The sequence below is a fragment of the Ornithorhynchus anatinus genome, chromosome 3, assembly GCF_004115215.2.
Source record: "Ornithorhynchus anatinus isolate Pmale09 chromosome 3, mOrnAna1.pri.v4, whole genome shotgun sequence".
Classification (NCBI taxonomy): Eukaryota; Metazoa; Chordata; class Mammalia; order Monotremata; family Ornithorhynchidae; genus Ornithorhynchus; species Ornithorhynchus anatinus.
Genome location: NC_041730.1, coordinates 60659129 through 60672507, shown reverse-complemented (window position 1 = coordinate 60672507; position 13379 = coordinate 60659129). Strand labels below are relative to the sequence as shown.

At 47.4% G+C, this 13379-nt stretch overlaps 1 protein-coding gene across 1 annotated transcript in view; it reads right to left on the bottom strand.

Moving 5' to 3' along the window:
* CELF4 (CUGBP Elav-like family member 4) overlaps nt 1–13379 on the bottom strand; it is a 601922-nt gene that overhangs the window by 150718 nt on the left and 437825 nt on the right. The window contains exon 5 of the mRNA XM_029061173.2: nt 4181–4189. Within this exon, the coding sequence (XP_028917006.1) occupies nt 4181–4189 (9 nt within the window). The remainder of the gene's footprint in view (nt 1–4180; nt 4190–13379) is intronic.

Genomic DNA, 13379 nt, shown 5'->3' with positions numbered 1-13379 from the left:
TGGGATGTCCAGCCTTGGTCAGAAGGGCTGCTTTTACCCCCTTCCCACAATCAATCAATCACGTTGTTTGAGGGTTTACAGTGTGCAGAACACTGTACGAAACTCTTCAGAAAGTACAATATAACAGAGTTGGTGGACATATTCCCTGCCCACAGTAAGCTGATAGTCTAGAGGGACTGTAACGTGGAGGGAGAGATGAATCAGTATGAGGCATGACCTCATAGGCACGATATCTGACAAACCAGAGTGGAGGAGCTACCATCCTCTGGCTCTACCCAGATGCCCTGGATGAGCTGAAATCTCCCAGGCACCGCCCCCCCAGCATCTCCTTATCATCTAGTCAAGAGAATGGGGGAGCCCCTGGACCATGAAGGAATACCATTTAAAGCGGCCCACTGGTGTCTCTTTCTAGAGCCAAAGACAACCCCTGGGGAGCACTCTGATTGTTTATCTTTTGAGTTGTTTCCTGGACAAGGCTTAGAAAACAACCCAGAGTCCCCAACTCCCCACAGGAGTGGGTCATGAATACCTGCCTCAGCTCCTGCTGGGGCTATTCTCATTAGACTAAAGTCACCATTGCCCCTCCCCCCATCCCAGCCTGCCCCGAGGCACCCCTCTTCACCAGAGCTGCCCGCACATGTCGTCGCTGTGGTTTGCCTCATAACAAATTGCTTCATTTTCTCCCCGTATTAAATTGAACACAGCATAAATAACCATCTGTACAATCCTCCAAAGGGTCTCTACCACTGGCTGCCTGGTGGATTTTTCAAAATTTTTGCTCCCTCAAGTTTTGATCTATGATTTCACTTTAACATTTTGTATACTTTTTTATGAGGGCAGAAGTCCCCACCGTGGAGTCTATAATTCTTCTGTCATTCAGGCGAACATGACAGAAAGCTTTTTTGCCCTTTTCTTCCCCCCATTAAGGTGGGGTGGGGCGGCTTCCCCAGGCCCCAGTCAGCTTGTATAGACAGAGAGCCCTGGGAAGCAGGTTGGAGTCACACCTGCAGGCAAGGCCAGCCAGTGTCCCAGGCCACGGGTCTACTTTTCCTGCCTGCTGAGGCCAACGAGTCATCACTCTCACAGCCCATTGGGGTGAAGGCTTCTTTGGTCTCAATTCGGTCTGGTGGGTGGAATGCCACCGTTAAGGGGCAGGGTGGGCTTTGTGAAGTCATGTTCCCCAAGGCAGGATTTCACAGGACCTAGGACGTAGCTCATCACAACCTACGCAGGAAGCAGCATGATGTCGTCTCTCCGCGTGCTATGTGACATCATTGAATCGTGCTATTTTGAATGCCTAAGACAAGCACCCAGAAGGAAGTGGAGGACCGGCATCAGGTGGCATCACTGTCACTTCTTCCCCACCACTGTCCTTTTTTCATGTTCTCTGTAATCTGCAGCCCTCCCCTCTCTGCTGCATCCTGCAGCCCACCCACACATCTGCATGATCCCTCTGCTCCCTGCTCTACCCACCCTTGGGCCCTGCTCAGACATCCCCACCCAACCTCCTAGCTGGGACCTCAAGGCAGAACCTGGTATCACTGTCAGTGGATTCTGGACTCGGATCCAGGGATGGAGGCTTAGTATAGTGCTCTGCAAGCAGTAGGCACTCAGTAAATACAATTGCATGAATCTCCAGAAGCAGAATGGCCTAGAGGATAGAGTAAGGGCCTGGGAATCAGAAGGAACTGGCTTCTAAATCCAGCTCGGCCACTTGTGACCTCGGGCAAGTCACTTTACTTCCCTGTGCCTCATCTGTAAAATGAGACTGTCAGCCCCATGTGGAATTTGTTTGCATCCGCCCCAGTGCTTACTACAGTGCCTGGTAGATAGTAAGTGCTTAACGAATACCACAATTATTATTAATAGTTATTATCATTATCTTCTCCCTCCTTACCATGCACACAGACTGGGCCACTGGGTCTACCATCTCCTCCACCCTGCGGGGATCCCCACTCTCTCTCTGGCCTCAGTCTCCCTGCCTGAACTTGGGTGAGGCACGTTGGCCCCCCATCAACTGCCCCTTCACCTCCTGCCCTGGCCTTTAGTGTCCACCTGATGCATGCGCCACTGCCCTAGGCCTCTGAGACTTTGGGCCAGTGGGGAGAGGAGAGCCTAGGTACATCAGGCCCTGAGGTGCCCCGGGACCTCTGGGTATGGAGAGCCCACTTCAGTCCCCCTGGCATCCTTTCCCAGGAATGGAGAGCTACTCCTGAACCCTTGTCTTTCCTGGGGTGGGGAGAGCCAATCCTGGGCATCCTGGTCACCTTCCCATTTGGGGAGAAGTAAACTCAGACCTGGTACTTCTCTGAGGCAGGAAGAACCAAGTTTTGACCCTTATTTTCACTGAAGCAGGGAGAGTCAAGCATGGATCCCTACCTACACTGAGGCCGGGAGAACTGAGCCCAACCCCTACCTTCACTGAAGCAGAGAGAGCCACACCTGGGCCCCTAACTTCACTGACACAGGAAGACCCGAATCTAGACCCCTACCTTCACCAAGTCAGGGACAACTGATCCTGGATCCTTACCTTCACTGAGGCAGGGAGAGCTGAGCCCAACCCCTATCTTCCTTGTTGCAAGGAGAACTGAACCCAATCCCTACCTTCATTGAAGCAGGGTGAACTGAGCATGGAATCCTACCTTCACTGAGGCAGAGAGAGTCAATCTTGGACCTCTACCTTCCCTGAGGCAGGGAGAGCCAAGCCTGGACTCCTATCCTCACTGAGGCAGGGAGAACTGAGCCCAGACCTCTACCTTGGGCTGTCAAATGGCCCAATCCAGGCAGTGTTTCTGGGCAGTTGTATGGAGAGGATGTGGATCATGTGAGAGAATCACTGAGAAAGGTCAACTGGGCAGGCTCGAGAGAAGCAGTGTAGATTTGTGGAAAGAGTAAGGGCTTGGGAGTCAGAAGACATGGGTTTTAACCTCAGCTCTGCCACTTGTCTGCTGTTTGACCTGGGGCAAGCCACTTAACTTCTCTGTGTCTCCGTTACCTCATCTGCAAAATGGGGATTAAGACTGTGATCTCCATGTGGGACAATCTGATTACTTTGTATCTACCTCAGTGCTTAGAACAGTGCTTGGCACATAGTAAGTGCTTAACAAATACCATCATTGTCATTATTATTATTACTCCCCAGTTGAGAGGCACTGGCTCCATCACCGGACTGTGGCTGGGTCCCTGATGCTGATGCAGGTTTCGATAAGTGGTCCACAAGTGGCCCTCCTCAGACAACTTGTCTTAGTGCCTGGGGGGCTGGGGGCTGCTTTCCTGGGGCCTGATACCCCCAACAGACAAGGGGGAGCAATGGAGAATATGAAAGCATTGGGGGAGGGGAGGAAGGAAGGGGAAAGGACAAATACAAAAATATCTGGGCCGGTTGCCAAGCATGAATTCTGGGATTATTAAAACTAAAGAATCTTCTGAAGCTCGAGTCATTAATAACTGGCTGCTGCCAGACCCGAATCATTTATTTCAATCCCGGTCGGGGGTGTGTGTGTGGTGAGGGGGAGGGGGAGAGTGTGGCACCTGCTGCCAGGGTCCCGGGCTGGATGCCAGGGGAGGTAGAGTACCCCCCTTCCAGGTACCCACATCTCAGGACAGAGCAAAGCCCAACCCGGCCCATGACCAGGTCCAGACATCTCCTGGACCACGTCCTGCAGTGGGTCCACTGGTCTGTGAGGAGGGGCAGGTGCCGTGATGTTGGGGAAGGGGATGGACCGATGGTCAGGGAGGCAGAGATCCACTAATTGATCAATCAATCAATCGATCAACCCAAGGTACTTGTTGAGCACTTACTGGGAGCAGAGAACTGTACTAAGTGCTTCAGAGCAGAAAACAGAACCTGGCACTCCTTGAGATAACAGGGGCCAAAAGACTGCATTTACATCACCCTCATCACCATCATCTCCAGCACTTCCTGAGCCTCTACTGGGTGCAGAGCACTGGATAAGTGCTTGGGTAGCATGCAGGCAAAAGGCACCACCCTTGCCCTCAGGGGGTTTACAGTCTGGTGGGGGAGATGAGTGAACACACATGGTCCAATAAGGAATAGGTGAAGGGAAAGAGAATAGAAGCATCTACCCCCAAGAGCTGGATTCTTGTACCTCTGGCCTTGAGAGGGTATAAGAACTCCACTGGGCCTCAGTTAGTGGCATCTGTCCCAGGAGGTGTCCACTTTCCTAGGCTAGGGAAAACTCAGAGGAGGATAGAGGGGTTTAAAGATTCCCCCTTTCCCCTGTTTTCTTTTTCATGGTATTTGTTAAGCACATACAATGTCCAGGCACTCTACCAAGCACTGGAGTAGATACAAGATTATCAGGTTGGACAGAGTCCATGTCCCTAATGGGGTGCAGAGTCTTAATCCCAATTTTGCAATGGGGTAATTGAGGCATAGATAAGTTAAGTGACTTGTCCAAAGTCACACAGCAGGCAAGCAGAGGATCTTGGAATCCAGGTCCTGCAGGCCCTTGCTGTATTCACTAGGCAACACTATTTCTCTGCCCCAGACTCCAGGCCCATCTACCTGGTATCAGAGCCCTCCCCAGATCTGATCTCTTTGATCATTATTATTGAGAGATCTTATCTCTGGCCCTCAACTTGGTCTCCCAACTGGACTTGAGCTTCAAAGTCAAACAAAAAAAAAGTCTCACACAGACACACACACACACTGTGGCAATCACAAAGTGACCAGAAGTATCATGATACATAACCCATTGTGCAGGGTCAAAGCTTCATATTTTCAATGAGAACATTGTTGGTTTGTTCCTTGTTGAGCTGCTTAAATTGACCCTTCCTTAGGGTGTTTTTTTTTGGACAGTGCTCCTGTGTGGCTAGCTTGTTTCTCTCAAAATCACTCTCATGTGGTTTTGTAGCTGGGCTCTCTGGGCTATAGGTCCTTAGGATGAATGCCAGGCCTTATTGTCCTGATCTGCATTGACCTTGTGAGAGCACCATTACTGTCTGGGGCACACTGGATCTCAGAGCATCATCTCATCTAATCGAATGTGCTGAACACTTTTGAATTTTGGTTGCTGAGCTTCAAGGCTCTCCCATCCTGCTTCTCCCTCCCCACACCACAAATGGGTCATTCTGTGGAAACAGAAAGATCCAGTAAGCAGGAGGAAAGGTTTCAAACAAAAACCTGCAGTGGGCAATTGGACAAATGGGTCATCCATTCCAGGATCCTCAGGAGTTGGTCATAATAATAATAATAATTATGGTACTTGTTAAACACTTACTATGTGCCAAACACTGTAGAAACAAGTTAATCAGGTTGGACATAGACCCTGTCCCACATGGGGTTCATGATCTTAATCTCCATTTTACAGATTAGGGAACTGAGACCCAGGGGACATGTGGAGGAGCTGGAATTGGAACCCAGATCCTTCTGACTGCCGAGCCTTTGCTCTATCCAATAAGCCACACTGCTTCTCATGGTCATGGTATTTATTAAGTGCTTACCATGTGCAAATGCTGTACTAAGCTCTAGGGTAGTTACAAATTCATCATGTCAGATGTCTTTGTCACACATGGGGCTCAGAGTTTAAGTAGAAGAGAGAACAGGTATTTCATTCCTGTTTTACAGATGAGGAAACTGAGGCAAAGAGAAGTTAAGCAAGTTGCCCAAGCTCACACAGCAGGCGCTTGCACATCTGGGGTTAGAACCCAGGTCCGTGTTCTTCCCATCTGGCCACGCTGCTTCTATGGAGTAGAATGTCAATGTTCCAAGGAAGGAACTCATTCCCCCCTCCCCTACTTCCCCACCTTTGTTTTGTTTTGAGGGTTGGGGGTTGCGTCTGGGCTGAACTTGACTCTCTCTCTAAAGTGAGCTCTACCCAGAGCCCTAAGTATCTCTAGATTTCATTTGGAGTGCAGGGGAGAAGCAATCGAGAGGGAATCAGCAAAGCCCCATGATGAATGAAGCCCATGTCACTCAGAGAAAATGAATATTTCTTTGCAATAATGACCAGATGGTAGCAACTCTCAGATCCAAATTAAAACATGCATGATAAATGCCAAGAAAACAGAGAAAGACAAAACCTCAACCTGGAGTGAATTTTCTCTATAAATCTCTCCCCCCTCCCCCTGCTTCGACGAGGCCCTGTTAATGGGAATTAAATTATTAAGAGGTGCTGCAAGGAGAATACAAATGTCAGTCGTTTCTGGATCTTGGGGAACTTTTGCCCCAGGGGTCTTCTCCAGGGGAGATGGAACCAAGTAGGATGGGGGTAGGGTCCAGGGTGGGATAAGGGGAGGGGATGATGGGGAGTGTGGCTAGATTCTCAGCTCCTTGAAGGCAAGGATCAATTCTACCAGCTCTATTGTATTATGCCCTTCCCAGGGCCTAAATCAGTGTTCTGCCCAGAGTAAGCACTCTATAAATACAGTGCTCGATTGATTGACTGATCAAGGAGGGAGAGGAGGCACAGTGTGCCCTCCAAGTGGCAGGGTGTGGCTGTTGTCATGGAAGTGATCAGCTGCAGGGGGACCCAAGAGCAGACCCTCCTGCCCATGACCCTGCTGGAAAGAGGGAGGTCTTCTGGTCCTGGGAGCCCAGGCAGGGCGACACACTGGTGAGCAGGTGGCAACTGGCTCGCTGGACCTTCTGCCCCTTCCCAGAGACTCTGCCATCTGGTGATGGCTACTGCACCTCTGCCCAAGGCAGGGTCAGGTCTAGAACAGGGGAGGTAGAGTTGTCCAGGAGGCAGGTAGGGCGGTGACGGGCCTCCGCTCTTCATCAGGGGTGCTGAGTTTGTTTGCTGATTAAGGCAAGAAAGTACGCACTCAGGGACCAATGTGGCAATGCCTATTTCTCAGTCTCTCTCTCTCTCTCACACACACACATATACATACACACACACACACACACACAGAGTCACAACAATACAGATGCACACACTCAGGCACATATATACAAAAGAGACCGACATAAACACAGACAGAGATGTAGACTCCCAATTTTCAAAACTATTGGCACACACATGGACACATATCTGTGGAGAAGCAGATGTACACTATAGACTCTAGACTGTAAGCTTGTTGTGGGCAGGGAATGTGTCTGTTTCTTGTTATGTTGTACTATCCCAAGCACTCAGTACAGTGCTCTGCACACAATAAGTGCTCAATACATATGACTGACTGACAAGCCTGGTGGCCCTAGTGGGTAGAGCATGACTATCGGAGTCAGAAGGACCTGGGTTCTAATCTCAGCACCACTACTTGTCTGCTGTGTGACCTTGGGCAAGTCACTTCGCTTCCCTGGACCTCAATTACCTCATCTGTATAATGGGGATTATGACTGTGAACCCCATGTGAGACATGGACTGTTTCCAATCTGATTATTTTGTATCTATCTTAGTGCTTAGTACAGTGCCTGGCATAAAGTAAGCACTTAAGAAAAACCAAAAGGATATTAAGGAGAAGGCAGGGGGTTGGGTATGTAGGCTTGATACCCTCTCAGAGGGACAAATGATTCTGATGTCCCTCCACTGGGACAGTCAGACTTTGAGGTGGAAGCTGAGAGAGGTAGGGAGGGTTGTGTGTGTGTGTGTGTGTGTTTGTGTGTGTGGATCTTCCCAGTCTCCCCAGATCTCCAAGCCATATCCCTTTGTTCATTCAGGCATCTCCTGAGAGCCCATCTCCTCCAGAAATATTGCCAGTCTAGCCGGAAGAGAAGTGAACAATTTCCCTTGACCCTACCTGCTGATCTCGGCTCCCACCCCAGCCTCTCTTGCCACAGCCAGCATTCCTCCCTCGCTTCCCAAAGTTCATCTGATCTTCCCATTTTGTTTAACACTTCTTCACCATCCTGTGGTCTCCTGGAACCTTCTAAGATTGCAGCTATCAGCTGTCTGTTTCAGACTGGCAACTCCTTGAGGGCAGAGAGTGGGGAATCTCTTGAGCTCACTGGGAGTCTGTAAGGCACCTAGTGGATACCTTTCGACGATGAAGATGATGGTTGGTGATGATGATGAAGATGATGCTGATCTCCACACCTTTTGCTCCTGGAGCTCTTCAAGCTGCCTGGAGGCTCCTGAATGAGAACATCCTCCAAGTTATCATGACTGGAAGTCTACAAGATTAATAGCAGCTCCATAAGAGAGCCCAGACATGGACATATTTCAAATTAATAATAATGATGATGGTATTTGCTAAGCACTTATTATGTGTCAAACACTGTTCTAAAGCACTGGGGCAGATACCAGCTAATCGGGTTGGACACAGTCCCTGTCCTGTGTGGGGCTCACAGTTTTAATTCCCATTTTACAGATGAGGTTGCTGAGGCACAGGTAAATGCTCTTGATCACCCAGAAGATAGGTGGCAGAACTGGGATTAGAACCCAGGTCCTTCTGACTCCCAGGCCCGTGCTCTATCCACAAGGCGATGCTGCTTCCCACTGCTACCATATTTCCCCACCCACCAGGTACCTCTGGATATGAGGCACACTCCATTTGCAAAGAAACGATGAGGAGGATCCTTGCTCTTTATTCCTTCTGTAAGGAATTCTCCCTTCCATCTATGCTTCCAAATGTCAGGAAATGCTAATAATAGTCACTGTAGTATTTGCGAAGTGCTTACAATGTGCCAAGCACTGTACTAAGCACTGGAATAGAAACAAGATGATTAGATCAGACAAAGTCCCTGTCCCATAGAAGGCTCACAGTCTAAGAGGAAACTGAGGCTCAGAGAAATTGAGTAACTTGTCCAATGTCACACAGCAGACTAGTGGTCCAGCTGGGATTAAAACACAGTTCCTGACTTCCAGGGCCATGCACTTTCCATAAAGCCACCCTGTTTCTCAGATGTTGTGTATCCCTTTTGGGAGGAACTCCACAGGGCAGGAAGGGGACGGACAGGGAGGAGCCGCTGGCCAGAATATCTAGTCAGGCAGGAGACATGTGAATCTTTGTCCTTCAAACTGATAATGGCTAGAGATTTTGAAAGTACATCTCCTCCAGGAAAACTTTCCTGATCATTTCTCATGTCCCCACCCTATTTCTTCCTGTACTGCAGAAGATCCAAGCCCTCAGAGCCCTGCTCACCATCACCAGCTCAGATGCCACAGGCAGGACCACAAGGCAGCCCAAGATAGGGAGACAAGCCTATTCTACTAGACCAGGCATCTGAGCCTTGGGGAATTTTTCCAGTCTCCACTGCTATGGGCCAAACTTTTCCCATCCCATGCTTGAATGAGAATGCCAAAGAAGTAAAGGGAGCTGCAGCCACAAGGCTCAGAGTAGCAATTGCATTTACTAAGTGCTTACTATGTGCAGAGCACTTGTACAAAACACTGGAAGAAAATTCACAGATGAGAATTAAAAATGGTCTTTGTTTCTTCTGGGCCTCACAATCTAAAATCCCTCAGAGAGGGAAAAGGGAAAGGATTTTCCATTTCTGTGTTCCAAGAGTAGACTTTAAACCTGAATTGCCTCTTGCTCCCTTATAGTAGTAGTAACAATACAAATAATAGAAGTAGCATTTATTAACTGCTTATTGTGTGCAGAACACTATACTAAGCACTGGGACAGAATAAACAGGTGACAATTAGACATGGTTCCTAATAATAATAATAATTATGGTATTTGTTAAGCATTTACTATGTGCCAAGCACTGTTCTAAATGCTGGGATAGATACAAGGTAATCAGGTTGTCCCACATGGAGCTCACAGTCTTAACCCCCATTTTACAGATAAGGCAACTGAGGCATAGGGAAACTGAGTGGCTTGCCCAAGGTCACACAGCAGACAAGTGGTGGAGCTGGGATTAGAACCGATGTCCTCTGATTCCCAAGCCCATGCTCTTTCCATTAAGCCACGCTGCTTCTCTAGACCACCAAGGTCTCACTGTTAAAAATCAGGGTGAGCCAAGGTCTGGGGACAGATATCATAGAAAAGATGAAACAATATGAATGCAAAACAATCTAGAGAGCAACATGAATGTATTCTGCACACATTAAGCCCTCCATAAATGTTATCAATCGACTGACTGAATGAATGTCCAGAGATCAAATCTGGTGGCTAAATGGACCTATAGGGGTTGCCGAAGGCAGCGGGGCTCTGGATGATTTGCACGGAGATCTTGTTCTGACTGGTGGCCCCCAACTGTGGGGAGAAGCAGCATGGCCTAGCAGAAAGAACATGGGCCTGGGAGTCAGAGGATCTCTGTTCTAATCCAAGCTCGGCCAATTGCTTGCTGTGTTACTTTGGGCAAGTCTTTTAACTTTTCTGTTCCTCATTTCTTCAACTGTAAAATGGGGATAAAATCCTCTGACAGACTGTGAGCCCCATGCGGGTCAGAGACTCTGTCCAGTCTCACTGACTTGTATCTAAGCCAGCACAAAACTGATTTGCTTAAATCCACCCAGCGCTTAGTACAGTGCCTGGCACATAGGAAGCACTAAAAACATATCACAGTTATTACTATTATTATTATTACAGTACTTGGCATCTAGTAAGAGCTTAACAATTACCGCAGTTATTTTCTACCTTAGCTTGACATATATTAAGCACTTAAAAAACATAATGATAATAATGATGACGGTGATGATGATCCCTTTACTAGCAGAATGCTGAGCTGGACTCTTGCTCAGGAGTCAGGGAGAACAAGCGTGTTGCTCAAGGGGGGCTGTGGGAGCGGGGAGCTTTTATAGAGCATTGATTTGCCCATTCAACATTACAAATTTCCCAGGCTCCTGGAACAATCCTGGACCAAATTACCTCATGCCAGAGGGAATTCAGAGGGGAGCCACAAGTCAAAATTTAACTTTGGGGAAAAAATAAAATAATAAATAAAACTCTAAACTGAGCAGGCTCCCAGTTGATTACATTTTCAGGCCTAGCTTGGTAGTTAGAGGCAGATTTCTAACAGGGGCCTGATTGAAGAGAGAAAGCTCTCCTTATCTTGGTTCCTTATGAACTCAGGGCACCCTACCCCTGGAAGGCCCCCCTAGATCAGAGGACTGTGATGAACGAGTGGGACCCTCTCACAGAGAACTCCCTTCTCTTTCCTCAGAACTTAGAGTTGGCCTGCCCTTTCAATATGAAGTCAGTCAGTCAAGCCAGTCAGTCATATTTACTGAGTACCTATTTTGTGTAAAGCACTGTACTAAGCTCTTGGGAGAGTACACTAGAACAATAAATAGACACATTTCCTGCCCATAATGAATTTACAGTTTAGAGGGGAAGGTGAGGGGATTATCTGGTCAGGACTAAGAGGACAGGGCTGGGGACAGAGTGGACAGAGAAGCAGTGTGGCTTAGTGGATAGACCATGGGCCTGGGAGTCAGAAGGACCTGGGTTCTAATCCTGGCTCTGCCACCTGTCTGCTGTGTGACCTTGGGCAAGTCACTTAACTTCTCTGGGCCTCAGTTACCTCATTTGTAAAATGGGGATTAAGAGCGTGAGCCCCAGGTGGATCAGGGACTATGTCCAACCTGATTACCTTCTATCTACCCTAGTGATTAGAACAGTGCTTGGTGCATAGTAAGTGCTTAACAAGTCCCATAATTATTATTATTATTACAGAGATGTAGGAGGAATGGGAATTACTGAACCTTAGATGAGAGGTAGAGACAAGGATACCTGACAAATGAACTTAACAATGGAAGCTTCAAAACTGACTTGATCCCAAATTTTCTAGGTATTTCAAATCCAACAACACAATGAGCTTGAGCTCTAGAGAAAACAGAATAATTTGTGGATAATTTGTATGTGGTCCCCATGTCACGCCCCCTTTGCACACACACACATCACAGTAATAATATTATTGTTAAATGCTTATAAGGATTAAAAAACTGGTGTAGATATTGTATGAGCAGATTGGACACAGTTACTGTCTCACTTGGGGCTAACAATCTAAGAAAGAAGTAGAACAGGTATTTGATCCCTATTTTGCAGATAAGGAAATTGAGGCACAGAGAAGTTCAGTGCCATGCCCAAGGTCACGCAGCAGGCAAGTGGTGGAGCTGGGATAAGAACCCAGATCTCTTGATTTCTAGATTCATGTCTTTTTCCATGCCCTTTCCACTAGGCAACACTGCTTCTCACTTAAAGCTCCCAAAGCAAAGATCTGGGTGGATGTTGAAATGAGAGTGAAATGTGGATTCTCAAGAGCAAATACGGCATCTGTGGTTTGTATCAGTGTCATTATTAATAAGTATTGAGCACCTAGGGTTTGCAGGCATTTGGGAGGGGGGCATATAGAAAAATCAAAAGATGTTATTCTTGCCCTAGAGTAGTTTGGAGTTTAATTGGATGAATATTGAATAGTTAGAGGATCAGAAGTGACAGAAATAATAAGAAATAAGAAAACCAAAAAATAATAAATAACAGGTAGGTACTTAAGAGGGCTGAGAAGGCTGAGTAGATAACATGACTGGGAAAGTGGAGGATTAATTCAGAGGTACCTCTGGCTAAGCATTCACCTGGCTAAGTGGGAGGACAACCTGGCAATGGAATCAGAATAAACCCCTTTAAAGATGTTTTCTCAGGGGAATGGGGACAAAAAACATCTTTTAATGGAAACCATTTTGCAAAATTAAGGTAATGTAGATGGGATTTAAAACTCAGATATATCCCTGGGGACAATTTTATAAGCAGGAAGGTGTGATATGTTGTTTTCTTGGTGAGTGTGTGTGAGAGAGAGAATATGCACATAGTGCATGCGTGTGTATCTGTGTGTGTCTGAGTGTATGTAGCAAACTTTGCCAATAGCTGATGATGCCATACAGATTGGCCCTGTTTCTCCCATGCTTGGAAAACAAACACACCCAGAAAACATTCTCCCCGGGCTCTGAAACCAGCATCTGGTCTGACAATTTTCCCCCTTTAAATGTTTTCAGATAAGCACCTCCAGACTATAATTATCTTCAATGTGTTTTAACTACTGTTGTCAGTAAACACCCCGGTCTGAGGACTTTCCAGGGGAAGCCTTTCCAGGGGAAATATCTGTCACAAAAACGGGCTCTGGTGGGAATAAGGACCCTCCGTTCCATCAGTTTCCTAACCCTGAATTTGTTGGCAAATGGTTCAGAGTTCTCGTTGGGAAAGCCAGAGCAGAATACATCACCGAAGTCAGGGTGCTCAGTGAAACTTAATTCCCTGCCTGCCACCATCAGTTGCATGGGGTAAACTGCCTGCTCCTGACAGCCTAACCAGCTCCCTTCTCTATTTTAAAATTGCAGCACGGACTATGTTCTCCAGGAAACCTTCTCTAATAAACTCCAAATCTAGCCAGGAAGCACCATCCACAATCCTTTTTTTTTTTTTTGGAATTTATTAAGCATTCTCTATGAGCCAAGACCTGTACTAAGCGCTGGGCTAAATACAAAGTAATCGACAGGTACAGTCCCAGTCCCACACAGAGCTCACAGTCA